Source organism: Delphinapterus leucas, chromosome 10 (assembly GCF_059928025.1).
Source record: "Delphinapterus leucas isolate spDelLeu-1000000601 "Yukka" chromosome 10, BTC_Dleu_Yukka2, whole genome shotgun sequence".
NCBI classification, from domain to species: Eukaryota; Metazoa; Chordata; class Mammalia; order Artiodactyla; family Monodontidae; genus Delphinapterus; species Delphinapterus leucas.
The window spans coordinates 77,884,250-77,897,558 of record NC_143138.1 but is presented as its reverse complement, the minus strand read 5'-3'; the positions used below and the strand labels follow the sequence as shown (position 1 = coordinate 77,897,558).

The window sequence follows — 13,309 nt, the reverse complement described above, 5'->3', positions numbered from 1 at the left end:
GTAAAATGTGTGCTGGGACTGAAAGAGTGGAGGTGTGAGCAAAGTAAGGAACTTGGCAGGAGGTAAAAATCAAGTGCACTTGGTAATTAAAGAATCAGCATGAAGAAGCAAAAGGACCCGGAAGACTCAGATTCCTGGCATGAAGGTCTGAGTACTTCGGCCAGCAGCCACTGCTACGAGCCCCTGAAATTTGTCAAACAGTGTACATTTTAATTAGGTGCATTCTTCATTGTGTTCCAAAGCAGAAATTGTGTCTGATTCCAAGTGAAGTGGGGATTTGGAAGTTGTCCAGTTGGGTTTTGATAGCACATAAAGCCAGTTTTGGAACTCGAGGATTTGATTGGGTTTGAGTATGACCAGATCTCTCTTCACTTGGTCCAATAGAGCTTGAAAACCACCAGCCTCACTTCCTTGATCAATGCCAGTTCAACGTGTATCAATCCATCAGGCCAACGGGGTAATTACGAATGAATTAGTAACACTGATCATAAAATCTCCAGACAGCTTTGAAGTGTGCTTTTGTTGTTCTCAACCCTCCTTTAACTAAATTTTTTCTGCATAAAGATTAATTTCCATCAACAGAAGAGCAATTCGGGGAGAGGGACGGGTGAAGGGAGGACTTTCTATGCCGACTTGAAACTTCCTTTATGTAACGTAACTACATTTGCCGGAATTACAGCAAAAGCAGACAAGGTTTGCTTTGTTTACTAAAGGTTTTCCTGAAAGAGACTTGACAGGAGGTGAAAGAGTTGGAGTTGTGAGATTTAGCACTCTTTTTTTCTCTCCTGTGCAACAGCTCTCAGGAGTTTACCTACCTATAAGAGTTTAGCACATAGACAAATTAAGGTACAATGTAACATTTTCCAAGGTGTTTCCTGGAATCAGTCAAGGTTCTAAGGCAAGTCTGATGATGGGCCACAATTCCTCCTACAAACCAAAGTAAACCCTGCCTGCTGCTCTTCATTCTTCTCAACCACACAGCTCCAGAGTCTGCAATCTGTTCCTGAGCCCTGTGAATCTCCTTGTTTGCGAGCACCCAGCTTCATGGTAAAAGCGAGTTAAACAGCTCACTAGCTCAAGCATTAATGCATCTCTGGTCTTTTTGCTTTCCTTCAGGTATTTATGGGCCATCGGTAAGAATGTCTGGAAGAGATGGAAGAAAAGATTTTTTGTCTTAGTGCAGGTAACTCTTCAACTCTAATATCAGCCTTAAGAGCCATTATTTTTAAAGATTCGATAGGATTCATTAATGTTTTTGATATAATTTACCTTAAGTGCACAAAGCTCAAGTGTTTAACTCAGTGAATTCCTATATGTTACTTATGCATGCAACCACTGTTCAGAGGGATACAGAACACTTCCAGTACCCAGAGCGCTCCCTTCTGCTCCTTTTCCTTTTTACATCACTTTCAAGTTCTAAAAGTTAATGCATGCTCACAATTTTTTAATTCTAACAATACAGAAATATATATGAAATGTGGGAGCAGTATAACTCCCACCCCTGCCAGCGATGCAGGAACCCAGGGAGGGAGCAAGTGTGTGCCTGATTAGGGTAACAGGGACACTAACATTATTTTAGAAGAACCTGCTGTTTCTAAAAGCACTAAGGTAGTCATTATGAGAAAAACCAGAATTGAGTTGGACTTTTTACATCTTTTTCATTGTTTAGTAAGTTTGATTTTGAATCACCTGTGGAAGAACATTCCAGTCTTCTTGATGTCTGAGGCTTCCAGACCCCCTATAATTATGTTTAACCATCTAAATATATCTTTGCACATAGGCCTTTTTTAAATAATCAAACTCTTCATGTTGTTCATCAACTTGCTTTTTTGTTTTTGAACATAGTCATTGTAGACATTGTTTCACGAATGCACATATAGCTCAGATTCTAATACCTGTGGAATTTTCCTTTTGGAGGTACTTTGGGCTTCCGCAGTTGGAACTATCATTAACCATGCAGCAGGGTACATCTCTGTATATAAAGATGCAGGTGTAGATATAGATATTGATGTTAATAATACATCAGTAATATATAAATAATATTATTGCCCTCTTCATTGTATCTTTAAGAAAAAAAGCTTCCAGAAATAGTAATGCATGTCCTTGAAAATCTCCATGCCCCCCCTTTTTTTTGGTTTGTTTGCTTTTTGCATCAGGATTTTTCAGTTTACAAAGGAATTTGTCATTGCCTTTTTTTTAATTTGCAAGCTCCACCAGAGCATGTGAGCTATAATTCAATTTGCCAAAAGTTAATTTATTCTGTCCTCTGAAAGATGTCACAAAGTGAGTCAACTTGTAATTTAGTGACTAAAGGTGTTTACTGGGTTATTGTGTTGGCTATGAGCATTGAATAGTATTTTGAGCACTACGGATTCTGAAATCTCACAATAAAAGCAGCTGCCTCTTAGTCTAAATGGCCTTGAAAGTTCTACCAACCCTGAGCTTCTAAGGCTACACCTTCTACAGATCTACTCAAGCTTCTACTGTGTCTCAAAGGCAAACAGCATCTGTCTTGCATCTAGAAGCAAGAGGTAATCTTTGCTTTCATAATCACTATGGGATGCAACAAAACCTTAAAATAAATTAACCAAAGGAAAACTTTGGAATTATTCCCAGCCATCCAAATAAGCCCCAGCTAAGTGATGGAAGACATTTCATCCAGAGATACATTTCCTCAGAATATCAGCTAACCAACATTTATTGAGTACCTATTTTGTGAAGGGTACATTGATAAGTCATAGAGAAGAACTGGGAGACCTGGTCTCTCACTTCCAGAAGAGGATCTCTTACAGTTCTTTATAGGCAAATAGCAGAAACAGACTCAAGGTAAGTAAGGTTTTAAAAAAAGTGTATTGGAAGGCTCTTGTGGCAGTTCGTAGGATTGGTGATAAAAGCCAGTACCCAGAGTAGTTGCAGAAATCCAGGTGGTGGGAACCATGACCAGTGTCATTGACATGGCTGTAAGACAAAATCAGCTCAGACTGTTTTCTGTCTTTGTGTCTCCACTTGAGGACCAAATCTGAGAGAGGGAATTGGATTGGTCCAGCTTGTGTCACACCAGCTTTTCAGAAGGGCAGACCATGTTGCTTTGATTCACAGTGCCACTGAGCTGTCTCCAGTGCAAAATCAGCATGCCATTACCAGAAAAAGAAATGGATGCTGAGTAGGCAAAAACAGCTGATATCTACCCTAAAGAGAGCATGTAAGTGGAGTGACAAGACACATAAAAAAAAAAAATACCTAGGAATAAACCTACCTAAGGAGACAAAAGACCTGTATGCAGAAAACTGCAAGACACTGATGAAAGAAATTAAAGATGATACAAACAGATGGAGAGATATACCATGTTCTTGGATTGGAAGACTCAACATTGCGAAAATGAGTATACTCCCCAAAGCAATCTACAGATTCAGTGCAATCCCTATCAAACTACCACTGGCATTTTTCACAGAGCTAGAACAAAAAATTTCACAATTTGTATGGAAACACAAAAGACCCCGAAGAGCCAAAGCAATCTTGAGAAAGGAAAACGGAGCTGGAAGAATCAGGCTCCCAGACTTCAGACTATACTACAAAGCTACAGTCATCCAGACAGTGTGGTACTGGCACAAAAACAGAAATATCGATCAATGGAACAGGATAGAAAGCCCAGAGATAAACCCATGCACATATGGTCACCTTATTTTTGATAAAGGAGGCAAGAATATACAATGGAGAAAAGACAGCCTCTTCAATAAGTGGTGCTGGGAAAACTGGACAGCTACATGTAAAAGAATGAAATTAGAACACTCCCTAACACCATCCACAAAAATAAACTCAAAATGGATTAAAGACCTAAATGTAAGGCCAGACACTATCAAACTCTTAGAGGAAAACATAGGCAGAACACTCTATGACATAAATCACAGCAAGATCCTTTTTGACCCACCTCTAGAGAAATGGAAATAAAAAACAAAAATAAACAACTGGGACCTAATGAAACTTCAAAGCTTTTGCACAGCAAAGGAAACCATAAACAAGACGAAAAGACAACCCTCAGAATGGGAGAAAATATTTGCAAATGAAGCAACTGACAAAGGATTAATCTCCAAAATTTACAAGCAGCTCATGCAGCTCAGTATCAAAAAAACAAACAACCCAATCCAAAAATGGGCAGAAGACCTAAATAGACATTTCTCCAAAGAATATATACAGATTGCCAACAAACACATGAAAGGATGCTCAACATCACTAATCATTAGAGAAATGCAAATCAAAACTACAATGAGGTATCATCTCGCAACAGTCAGAATGGCCATCATCAAAAAATCTACCAACAGTAAATGCCGGAGAGGGTGTGGAGAAAAGGGAACCCTCTTGCACTGTTGGTGGGAATGTAAATTGGTACAGCCACTATGGAGAACAGTACGGAGGTTCCTTAAAAAACTAAAAATAGAGTTACCAGATGACCCAGCAATCCCACTACTGGACATATACCCTGAGAAAATGATAATTCAAAATGACACATGCACCCCAATGTTCATTGCAGCTCTATTTACAATAGCCAGGACATGGAAACAACCTAAATGTCCATTGACAGATGAATGGATAAAGAACATGTGGCACATATATACAATGGAATATTACTCAGCCATAAAAAGAAATGAAACTGAGTTATTTGTAGTGAGGTGGATGGACCTAGAGTCTGTCATACAGAGTGAAGTAAGCCAGAAAGAGAAAAACAAATACCATATGCTAACACATATATATGGAATCTAAAAAAAAAAAAAAAAAAAATGGTTATGAAGAACCTAGGGGCAGGATGGGAATAAAGACGCAGACCTACTAGACAATGGACTTGAGGACATGCGGAGGGGGAAGGGTAAGCTGGGACAAAGTGAGAGAGTGGCATGGACATATATACACTACCAAATGTAAAATCGATAGCTAGTGGGAAGCAGCCGCATAGCACAGAGAGATCAGCTCGGTGCTTTGTGACCACCTAGAAGGGTAAGATAGGGAAGGTGGGAGGGAGGGAGAGGCAAGAGGGAAGAGATATGGGTATATATGCGTATGTATAGCTGATTCACTTTGTTATAAAGCAGAAACTAACACACCATTGTAAAGCAATTATACTCTAAAAAGGAAAAAAAAGATTTAAGATGAAGATTTCAAATGCTGGAATAAAAAAAAAAAGATACATTAAAAGAGGCAGCTCTGGATTATGGGTGATTCTCCCCTTTGCATGCTTCTCACCTGGCAGAGCAGCCTCCCTTAGAATCACTTGTGGTCTGGCCTCCCTCAGTAGACCATGTGCTGTTTCAGGGTCAGTTCTGTTTCCAACTCATCTAGCTGTGGTTCCCTCTTTACCCCAACACACACACACACACACACACACACACACACACACACACACACACTCCAGCTCAGTGTCTGGCATGGCCATTCAGGAAGTGTTTAGTGGAAGAAAGAAGGAAAAGGAAGAGAGAGAAAAAGAGCCCAGGCAATGCTTCACGTGGCTCTGAGAAAGGAAAGATCATGTGACCTAGAGAGTGGCTGGTGACACCTTCCAAGAGGAAGTGGGGTAAGTGGCCTTGTCATGTAATATGGAGTCTCTCCTCCCACTGAGGTAGCCAGTTACTGGACACAAGACTTTTCTCTGACAATCTTTGAAATGATGAAGTACTTAGAAGATGTCACTGACCTCTTACTTTGGGAGAGATTTTAGGGGAGAAAAAAACTCTTCAGAAAAAAAAAGAGGAATTGTGCTGAAATTATTAGTGAAGCCATGTCTATACAATATATACTGAACCCAAAAGAAGAGAATGGTTGTTCTAGGCCGTGTGACTGGAGCACAGACGTTTTAGGGCCTTCACACTGAGCCTTCTACCAAGAGAAGATAAGAAGTGCTCAGTAGCTACAAAGCAAGCTATGTGCTCACTTCTGAAAATCAGAAAAGGGCATCCAAAGCCTGTCTACAGCTCGGCATTTTTCCTACAAGGATTTCATGAGAGGCTTCACGTACATGTGATTCTCACTAGCTTTAAAGAGCCCTTGAGGTACCCTGGGGACATGCATCCCCCAAATTCAACCTTCTGTTTCAGCCTAAATCCAAAGTCTCCATTAGCACCTTCTGTGGCCTGCAGAGGTGATATGACAGCCCCACCATCACAAAGGTAATGGGGGAGCCAGGAGGAAAACTCAAGTCTTCTGTTTCCATTTTTGTCCTGTTCACTACAACAGTGTCTACAAGCAATTTTGGTGGCCTACCTAGAAAATACTGCATCACTTTTAGATTCTTCTCAATTTTTCATCTCTGCTGTTTAAGTGATCACACAGGCATTCTATCAAAATGATCAAGAACAACTTAAGCCCTTTGAAACAACCCCAATGCCAACAGAGTTGCAGGAGAGAAGTTCAAGGCCCTCAGTCCTGGCCCAATTCAGGGAAAGCAAAAATATCCCAAGTTGCTTGAAAGAAAGATGGCAGCTCAGGCAGTGACCGCAGGCGCCCAGCAGCTGCAAGCAGTGTTGAATCCAGCCTTAGGTGCAAATGATTTTCGGTTTCTCTAAGCCATCACACCCTTTCACTGAAATGCAAAAGTGAAAACAGGAGAACCAGTCTGGTCAAATATGGGGAAGGGTGAGGGAGCTGAGGAAGAAAGCAGATTCTCTCCATCCTGCCCCCGACTCCCCAGCAGCCTCAGAGGGATCTCTGTGGGACACTGTGAAACCACCACATCGGAGTCATAGCTACCCAAGTGACTTACTGAATGTGCCTTTCTATTCAGGCGCCGGGTCTCATGGAGTGTTTTTTGTAGACAGCTGGTAACACGTAATTTCCAACGTGATTATGAGTTCCGTTAGATTTAATACAAGGAAAATTGTTTGAAAAGCCTAAGGAGAACACATCCAGCACCAGTCTCCTCAAAGTTCATCTCCTCTCCCACCCCAGCTGTCTGTCTGTCTGTCTGTCTGTCTCTCTCTCTCTGACACACGCACACACACACACACACACACACACACACACGCATACACAGAGAGAGAGAGAAAGAGAGAGTCTACATTTCTGTCTGTAATGCAAAACTATTAAATTCTCTCAGGGAGATTTCCTTTTAGAGCTACTACCTTGGGGAACCAAAGATAGGTTATAAATGGGCTTCCTACTAACCAGGGACAAAGGCCACCCTTAGAGGGGTGTTGAGCCAAAGCAGCAATTCCCGTGTTTAAGGATCGAGGCTAAAATGATTATGGATGTGGCTGGAGTCTGCCCTACCAGCTCTGAAGGGAATGAAGCAGTTGCAGGGTGTTTCTCTCCCAGAGACTTCAGTGTTCCTACACAGTGTCCTCCAAGTATGGCCCTGGACTGCCTGCACTGGGTGTTTTTTAAAATGCAGAGGGACTTCCCTGGCGGTCCAGTGGTTAAGACTCCGTGCTCCCAACACAGGGGGCACGGGTTTGATCGCTGGTCGGGGAGCTAAGATCCCACATGCCATAGGGTGCAGCCTAAAAATAACTAAGTAAATAGAGTGCAGATCCCAAGGACCATCCAGAAGCGTCTGATGCGCAGAAGACTCTGAGATGGAGCTGAGGAATCTGTATGCTTCACAAGCAGCCCAGGAGATCCTGATGCAGGGGGTCCAGTGACCACCTTTGGAGAAACACTGCCTCAGAGGTCATTGTCCCTTTTAAACTGAAGTCTCCCATTCCTTTTCGACCACACTCTCTCAGAGTTTATGTTCTCCAAGGAACTGAGCATCAGAGTAGCTAAACAGATGGTTTTGTGCAAATGGCATGACAAAGCCTCTCAGCTGTGTTCCTTGAAACCCCAGTATATGCCCTATGAACATGGCTGCAGACCCTAACACAAGGATTAAGGAGAAACGGGTCCCCGGCACCCTGAGTCAAGACATTGCTGGGTAAACTCATTCTAAACCCCAGGGGCCATGGTAAGGAGCAAATATGTTGATTACCGTTGTTAGGAACGGCGACCAAACCAATGTTAATGATGAAGGTGCCAATTCCACGAGCTCCACCCTGAGCTCCCCACCTTGGGTGTGGGAGGAGAGGAGTGGAAGAAGCCAACCCGTCATCCAGACCAGGTTAGAAAGCCTCACCTCTGTCATCTTTTTATTCTAAAATATTTTTCTTCTGTGCCCCAAAGATTTCTGTACTGTGTTAAGGACACGTCTTATCCCTATTTCGCATTGGAGGAAACTGAGGCTGAGGCTGGTTAAATGACTTGCTCAAGGTCAATGGCTCATAGGCAGCCTATGTGAATCCTAACATAGGCCTTCTGATTCCAGATGTCTTCCAGGACACCAAGCACTGAGATGGCACTGTGCTCAAGGAGGTTTATACAATGTCCTAGATACAGTGTCCTAGAACTCACACACCTTGCATCAGTTAGAGACAATGTGGTCCCTAAATCATAACCTGTTTAGGATTCCCTAGAGATAATATAATGTACCCAAATTCTGACCGTTCCAGTTTTCAAAAAAATCTAAATCTGAATGAGATAAGATATTGTCTGATAATATAAAACACCGTATAATACAACAGTTGTCACCCAGAAAACAATATTAAGTTAACTATGAAAGTGAATTGTAAGGCATATAATGAATGATTTATAGGTGAATGAATTATAGGTGAATGATTTATAACTGAATGAATGTTCATTCTTCCCACTCAACTTCACAATGGCCCTAAAGGGCATTTGCATTTATGTTCTGTTTGTAAATGACAACAGTCAACCCGAATTAGCTTAAGTTTTAGAAGAGGAAGAAATATATTGGTTAGTTCATTAAATTACTAATTAACTAAAGAGTTTTCTGGCATGGCTAGGTCCAGAGCTTAAACAAAGTCATCAAGACTCAGTCTCTCTATCTGTACCATCTGTTGACTGTACTTTCATCTAAGCCGACTTCCCCCCCGTCAGGCAAGCTCTCTCAATGCAGCACACTCTGGAAGGTCAAGGCTTAAAACAGTTTAGCAGCTCCCAGACCCTTGCTATTCCCTCACACTTCAAGCTCTCTAGAAAGTCTGAGGCTCCCTCCAACCTTGCAGTAATTAGAAATATGCAAAAACAAGTCATTTCTTCTCTCCTCCTTTTTTTCCTAAAGTAAGTTGCCAAATTCCAGATTAAAATGGTCCTAATAAACCAATTCGAGTTTTTTTGAGCCCCAAGTTTGCCCGGAAGAACTTCAACAGTATCACCAGAAGGGGGCAGCAACATACAGTGCTCCAAGAAGCAAGGACCTGAAATAGAAAAAGGAAAAGTCAGAAAGCCCCAAGCATGTAGTAAGAGTAAATGCCTGAATCTTGAAATAACAGCCTTCTGTCGTGATATTTCTCTGATCTCAAGTAAGTGTCTGCAATCGTCTATTTGGCTAATCATCGTATTAACGAACTATATCATCTCCGTGTTGCCAGAGAGGTAAAAAAGCATTGCAGAACTGTTCCAGCAATGTCTGTGTTCACTGTCATGCCAAGGGGTGTGGGAGATAGGTTGTTCGTGGGATCAGTAGTAGATTGGAGAAACATGTAAATTTGGGAGGGAGAAAACCTCTTTATTGGATGGTACATACTCATTTTTCTAGAACCAATCAGACTCAATTAGTGAATGCCTGTTACGTGGTAGATTTCGCTCATGGCAAGGGGAATATAACCAAGGTATGACTCCCTAGGCATACCTTCAAAGGATTTATAATCTAGTAGGCAAATACACCTCCTCAGCTACTTTGTGTTAGGACGTTAGTGCCAAACGCATGGCAACTGCTTACGTAAATGCATAAATTGAGTATTTGCTGGGTGAGTGTCACACACGGTGTGAAAAGCCCTTCACTGCTCTGTTAATCCTCCAGTCACAATAAGACACAGGTAAAATACAGATGAAGACTCTGAGTTATATATATGACAGCTTCTGAGAGCTGGGATGGGGCCCCAGGCCTATGTGACCCCACCCAAAGCTTGCACTCTTAAATCCTCCTTTTTAGAAGAGAACTTTATTCGTTGTTCTGCTTATTACAGAGCATAATACATGTCCACTTATGAACATACTCTGAGTGGCTTTATGTTTCCCTTGAAGCCCATCAAGACCTTGCAATATAAGGAACAGATTCTTCAAACCATATGCGTGATCAAGAAACCCACGTCGGGCAGAAGTTTTCATCAGGAACCAACAGAGGGCAGCAATAGATAAATCAACCAGTAAAACGTTCTCCCGTGGACTCCCTTTATCTTGCCACTGGGCCCTTCAGGCTGAGGACTGTGGGAGATGTGTGCAGGCTTTGAGAGCACCAATTTCTTACCAAAAAAAAAAAAAATCAGACCCATGGAGAAGGAGATAAAAAATGTCCCCTGCCGGGATCAAAGTTCACTTAGTAAACGTCTGTTTTAATAAAGGGAACTAAGATGAGGGATGTGGCACTACTTCACTAAGACGTTTGACATCGCGGATGGTAAATACGCCCCTGAGCTTTTAGCCCGAAGCCTGAAGGAGTCTTGCTCTCCCCCGGGGCTCCTTGCAGACAAGCCAGATGTAGAAATGCTAAGTATCTACGCGGGGTCTGGATGCACCGAGGCGACAGGAACCTGAAGGCTGGCCTGTAGCTGCAGAGCCCGGGCCCAGCGCTGACGTGGGCTGATGCCCGTGTGCGTCGTGAGGGCCACACCAGTGACAACAGCCGTGCCGTCCAGGGCTGAGGATGGCTCTCCCATGACTGGCACCTAGAGATCAAGCATTCATTGCTTGTGACAGCATGTCACTCCTGCACTTGTCTGAGATGAAGGGAAGACTTTTCAAAGTGACCAAAAGCACTCCTTCAGTGGCAAGGGGGAGGGTGGGCTGAGACATGCGGCTCAGTGCTGAGAACTGGCCTGCAAAAAGTAAAATACTAAAAGAAACGGAGGGCATAAATAAATGCATAAAAGTCTAGTCCCTAACTTCTGACCGAAAGGCCTGTGTCAAGTCTGAGAGCTTGACAATCTCAGCCAGAGCCAGGGCCATGGTCATATCAGGTAAAAACTAAAAAATTGCTGCTATGCAACCAGTTTTGACCTACCCAAATGTCAGTTTCATGTAGCTCAGCCCAATTAAACTAGTAGCAGTAATGATAATAGCTAACTTTTGTCCAGCACTTCCTAAGCATCCAGGAAAGATTCTAAATGCATTCTACTTATGAACTCATTCAGTCCGCACAATAAGCCAGTGAGAAGGTGGGTTCTCAGATTATATCCATCTACAGATCAGGTAACAGGACCTGAGAAGTCTTTTAACTTGCTCCAAGTCACACAGCCAGGAGGCGGAAAAACTCAATTTGAACCCAGCTCCTGAGTGCAGGGCCTCAGGGGAAAGGACAGGCTTGAACACGGAGGGTTTTTTTTCAAGGAAAATGGGCCCTAGGGAACCAACCTCACAATGTGTGCTTTTCTTTTTTAGGTGAGTCAGTACACGTTTGCCATGTGCAGTTACCGGGAGAAAAAAGCGGAGCCTCAGGAACTTCTCCAACTGGATGGCTACACTGTGGATTACACGGACCCCCAGCCAGGTACTCGCCCACCCGCTAGGCTGTGAACCCATAAAAATCTCCCCCTTCCCACATGAACATTCAACTAGCATTTTCTGGGCACTTCCTCCCTGTTGGACACTAAGCCACCTGGACGAGTAAATGCCATTCCAATCAAGGGCTTTGTTTTGACTCAAGGGATCCTCATAAAACCAAAACGAAAACAGAATACGTTTTTCTTCTATGTAGCTGTGCCCATATCAAATTTGTACTCCACCCTAGAATGTTCAAAAGAAATTCCTGAAAAATAAGTCCTACATGTACACCAACGACTTTGTGTGTGTGCGTGTGTGTGTGTGTGTGTGTGTGTGTGTGTGTGTGTCTTGTTCACCAGTGATGTGTGGGCTTGGCAGGTATTGCGTCTGCATGTCCAAATAAACCTGTCCTGTACGTCCACATTTGTTAACTACACACTTGTTAACTACAATTCAAAGTTAGCTGATGGTACTTGAAAAGAAAGTCCTCGCTAAATGGTTTTTTTCCTAAAAAGACACTAATCTACAGTGTAGACATCCAAGCTCCTCAACCTTATATAACTAAGAACCACACAAACGGTAGTATTTCTCATAAGTTCTACATTGCATAAGTTCCACATCCTGCCCCCTCACACCTCTCCCCCCACCCATTTTATCTTTTTCCCAGAAAGAGATGAATAGAAATCCGCCTCAAGGAACCTTCAAAATGGGGGGGAGGGGCGGTGCGAAATCATTTCAGCATATTAATGAGCAACAGGCACCAACAGCCCTCTCCCAGAGAAGTTTATTTTTATGCCAAATCTGCACAAGGAAAGCATTTCCAACCATACTGCATTATTTGGCCCAAAACCTTTTTTTCTACTCCCATATTGCTCTTCCACATGCAACAAAATACACATAAAGGAAAAACAGAGTCTGAGAGAAGATGGGGTGTTAACCTGGAAAGGTGTGGCTGGGAAGACCTTTGGCCCAGCCCACTTAGGAAAATTAGCAGTGGGCTTCAGAATCCCAACCCGGAGTGCTTTGGACCAGCCCCGCCTCCTCAGACTTCTGTAGATAATTAGCATCCTGCCAGAGCACAGTGATACAGAGCTGACCACGTAAGGCATCAACTAAAGGCTCTGCCTGGAAATCCCTCCTCATCAATAGAACCTACAAGTTTGAGCCAAGTTCGCGCAACAACTCATGGAAAGGTTGTGGCCCCTGTATTAAGAAAGCAGCCCTCGTGGCATTCTGTGATGGTTTGTGGTCTCAAACCATTGAGTTCCCTTCAAAGAAACAGAGTCCCTCTTTCCTAAGACCTATATTTTAAAGTGGGAGACTCAAGGACCAACATGAGAAGAAAAAACAATACCATCTCATGACACTACCTTCTTTTAAGCCAGTTTACCATTCCTTTCCTCTACGTGATGGTGTTTGGATTTTACCACAATCCACCAATTATATGGGACCCGGATTATCATCTCATTTTGTAAAGGAAGAAGAAGAGCTGGGACTTGGGGTCTAACCCGTCACACCCTCTGGCAGCTGCAGTAAAACATAGCTCTGTGTACAGCTATAGCAAAGCTAGAGTTGTTATTTTATCATTCAAACGCAGAATTCTCTTCCTGCTGCGAGGAGGGCAGGAGTGGGGAGGAAGCTGTTCTGTCTACATGCAAAAGGGGTAACTGTGCATATGTATTATAAAAGCTTCTCTTCTTTTTTTCACATTGATCCCATGGGATATAATTTATAAATTCCTTTACCAAGGATGTCAATGGAAAGTAAAGTGATTATGTTCTTGAGAATA

General features: G+C 42.7%; 1 protein-coding gene across 1 annotated transcript in view; it reads left to right on the top strand.

Moving 5' to 3' along the window:
• The window catches only part of CADPS (calcium dependent secretion activator), a 153,517-nt gene that overhangs the window by 97,787 nt on the left and 42,421 nt on the right, over positions 1-13,309 (top strand). The window contains exons 11-13 of the mRNA XM_089919888.1: positions 7,961-8,080; positions 9,578-9,650; positions 11,419-11,527. Of these exons, the coding sequence (XP_089776014.1) occupies positions 7,961-8,080; positions 9,578-9,650; positions 11,419-11,527 (302 nt within the window). The remainder of the gene's footprint in view (positions 1-7,960; positions 8,081-9,577; positions 9,651-11,418; positions 11,528-13,309) is intronic.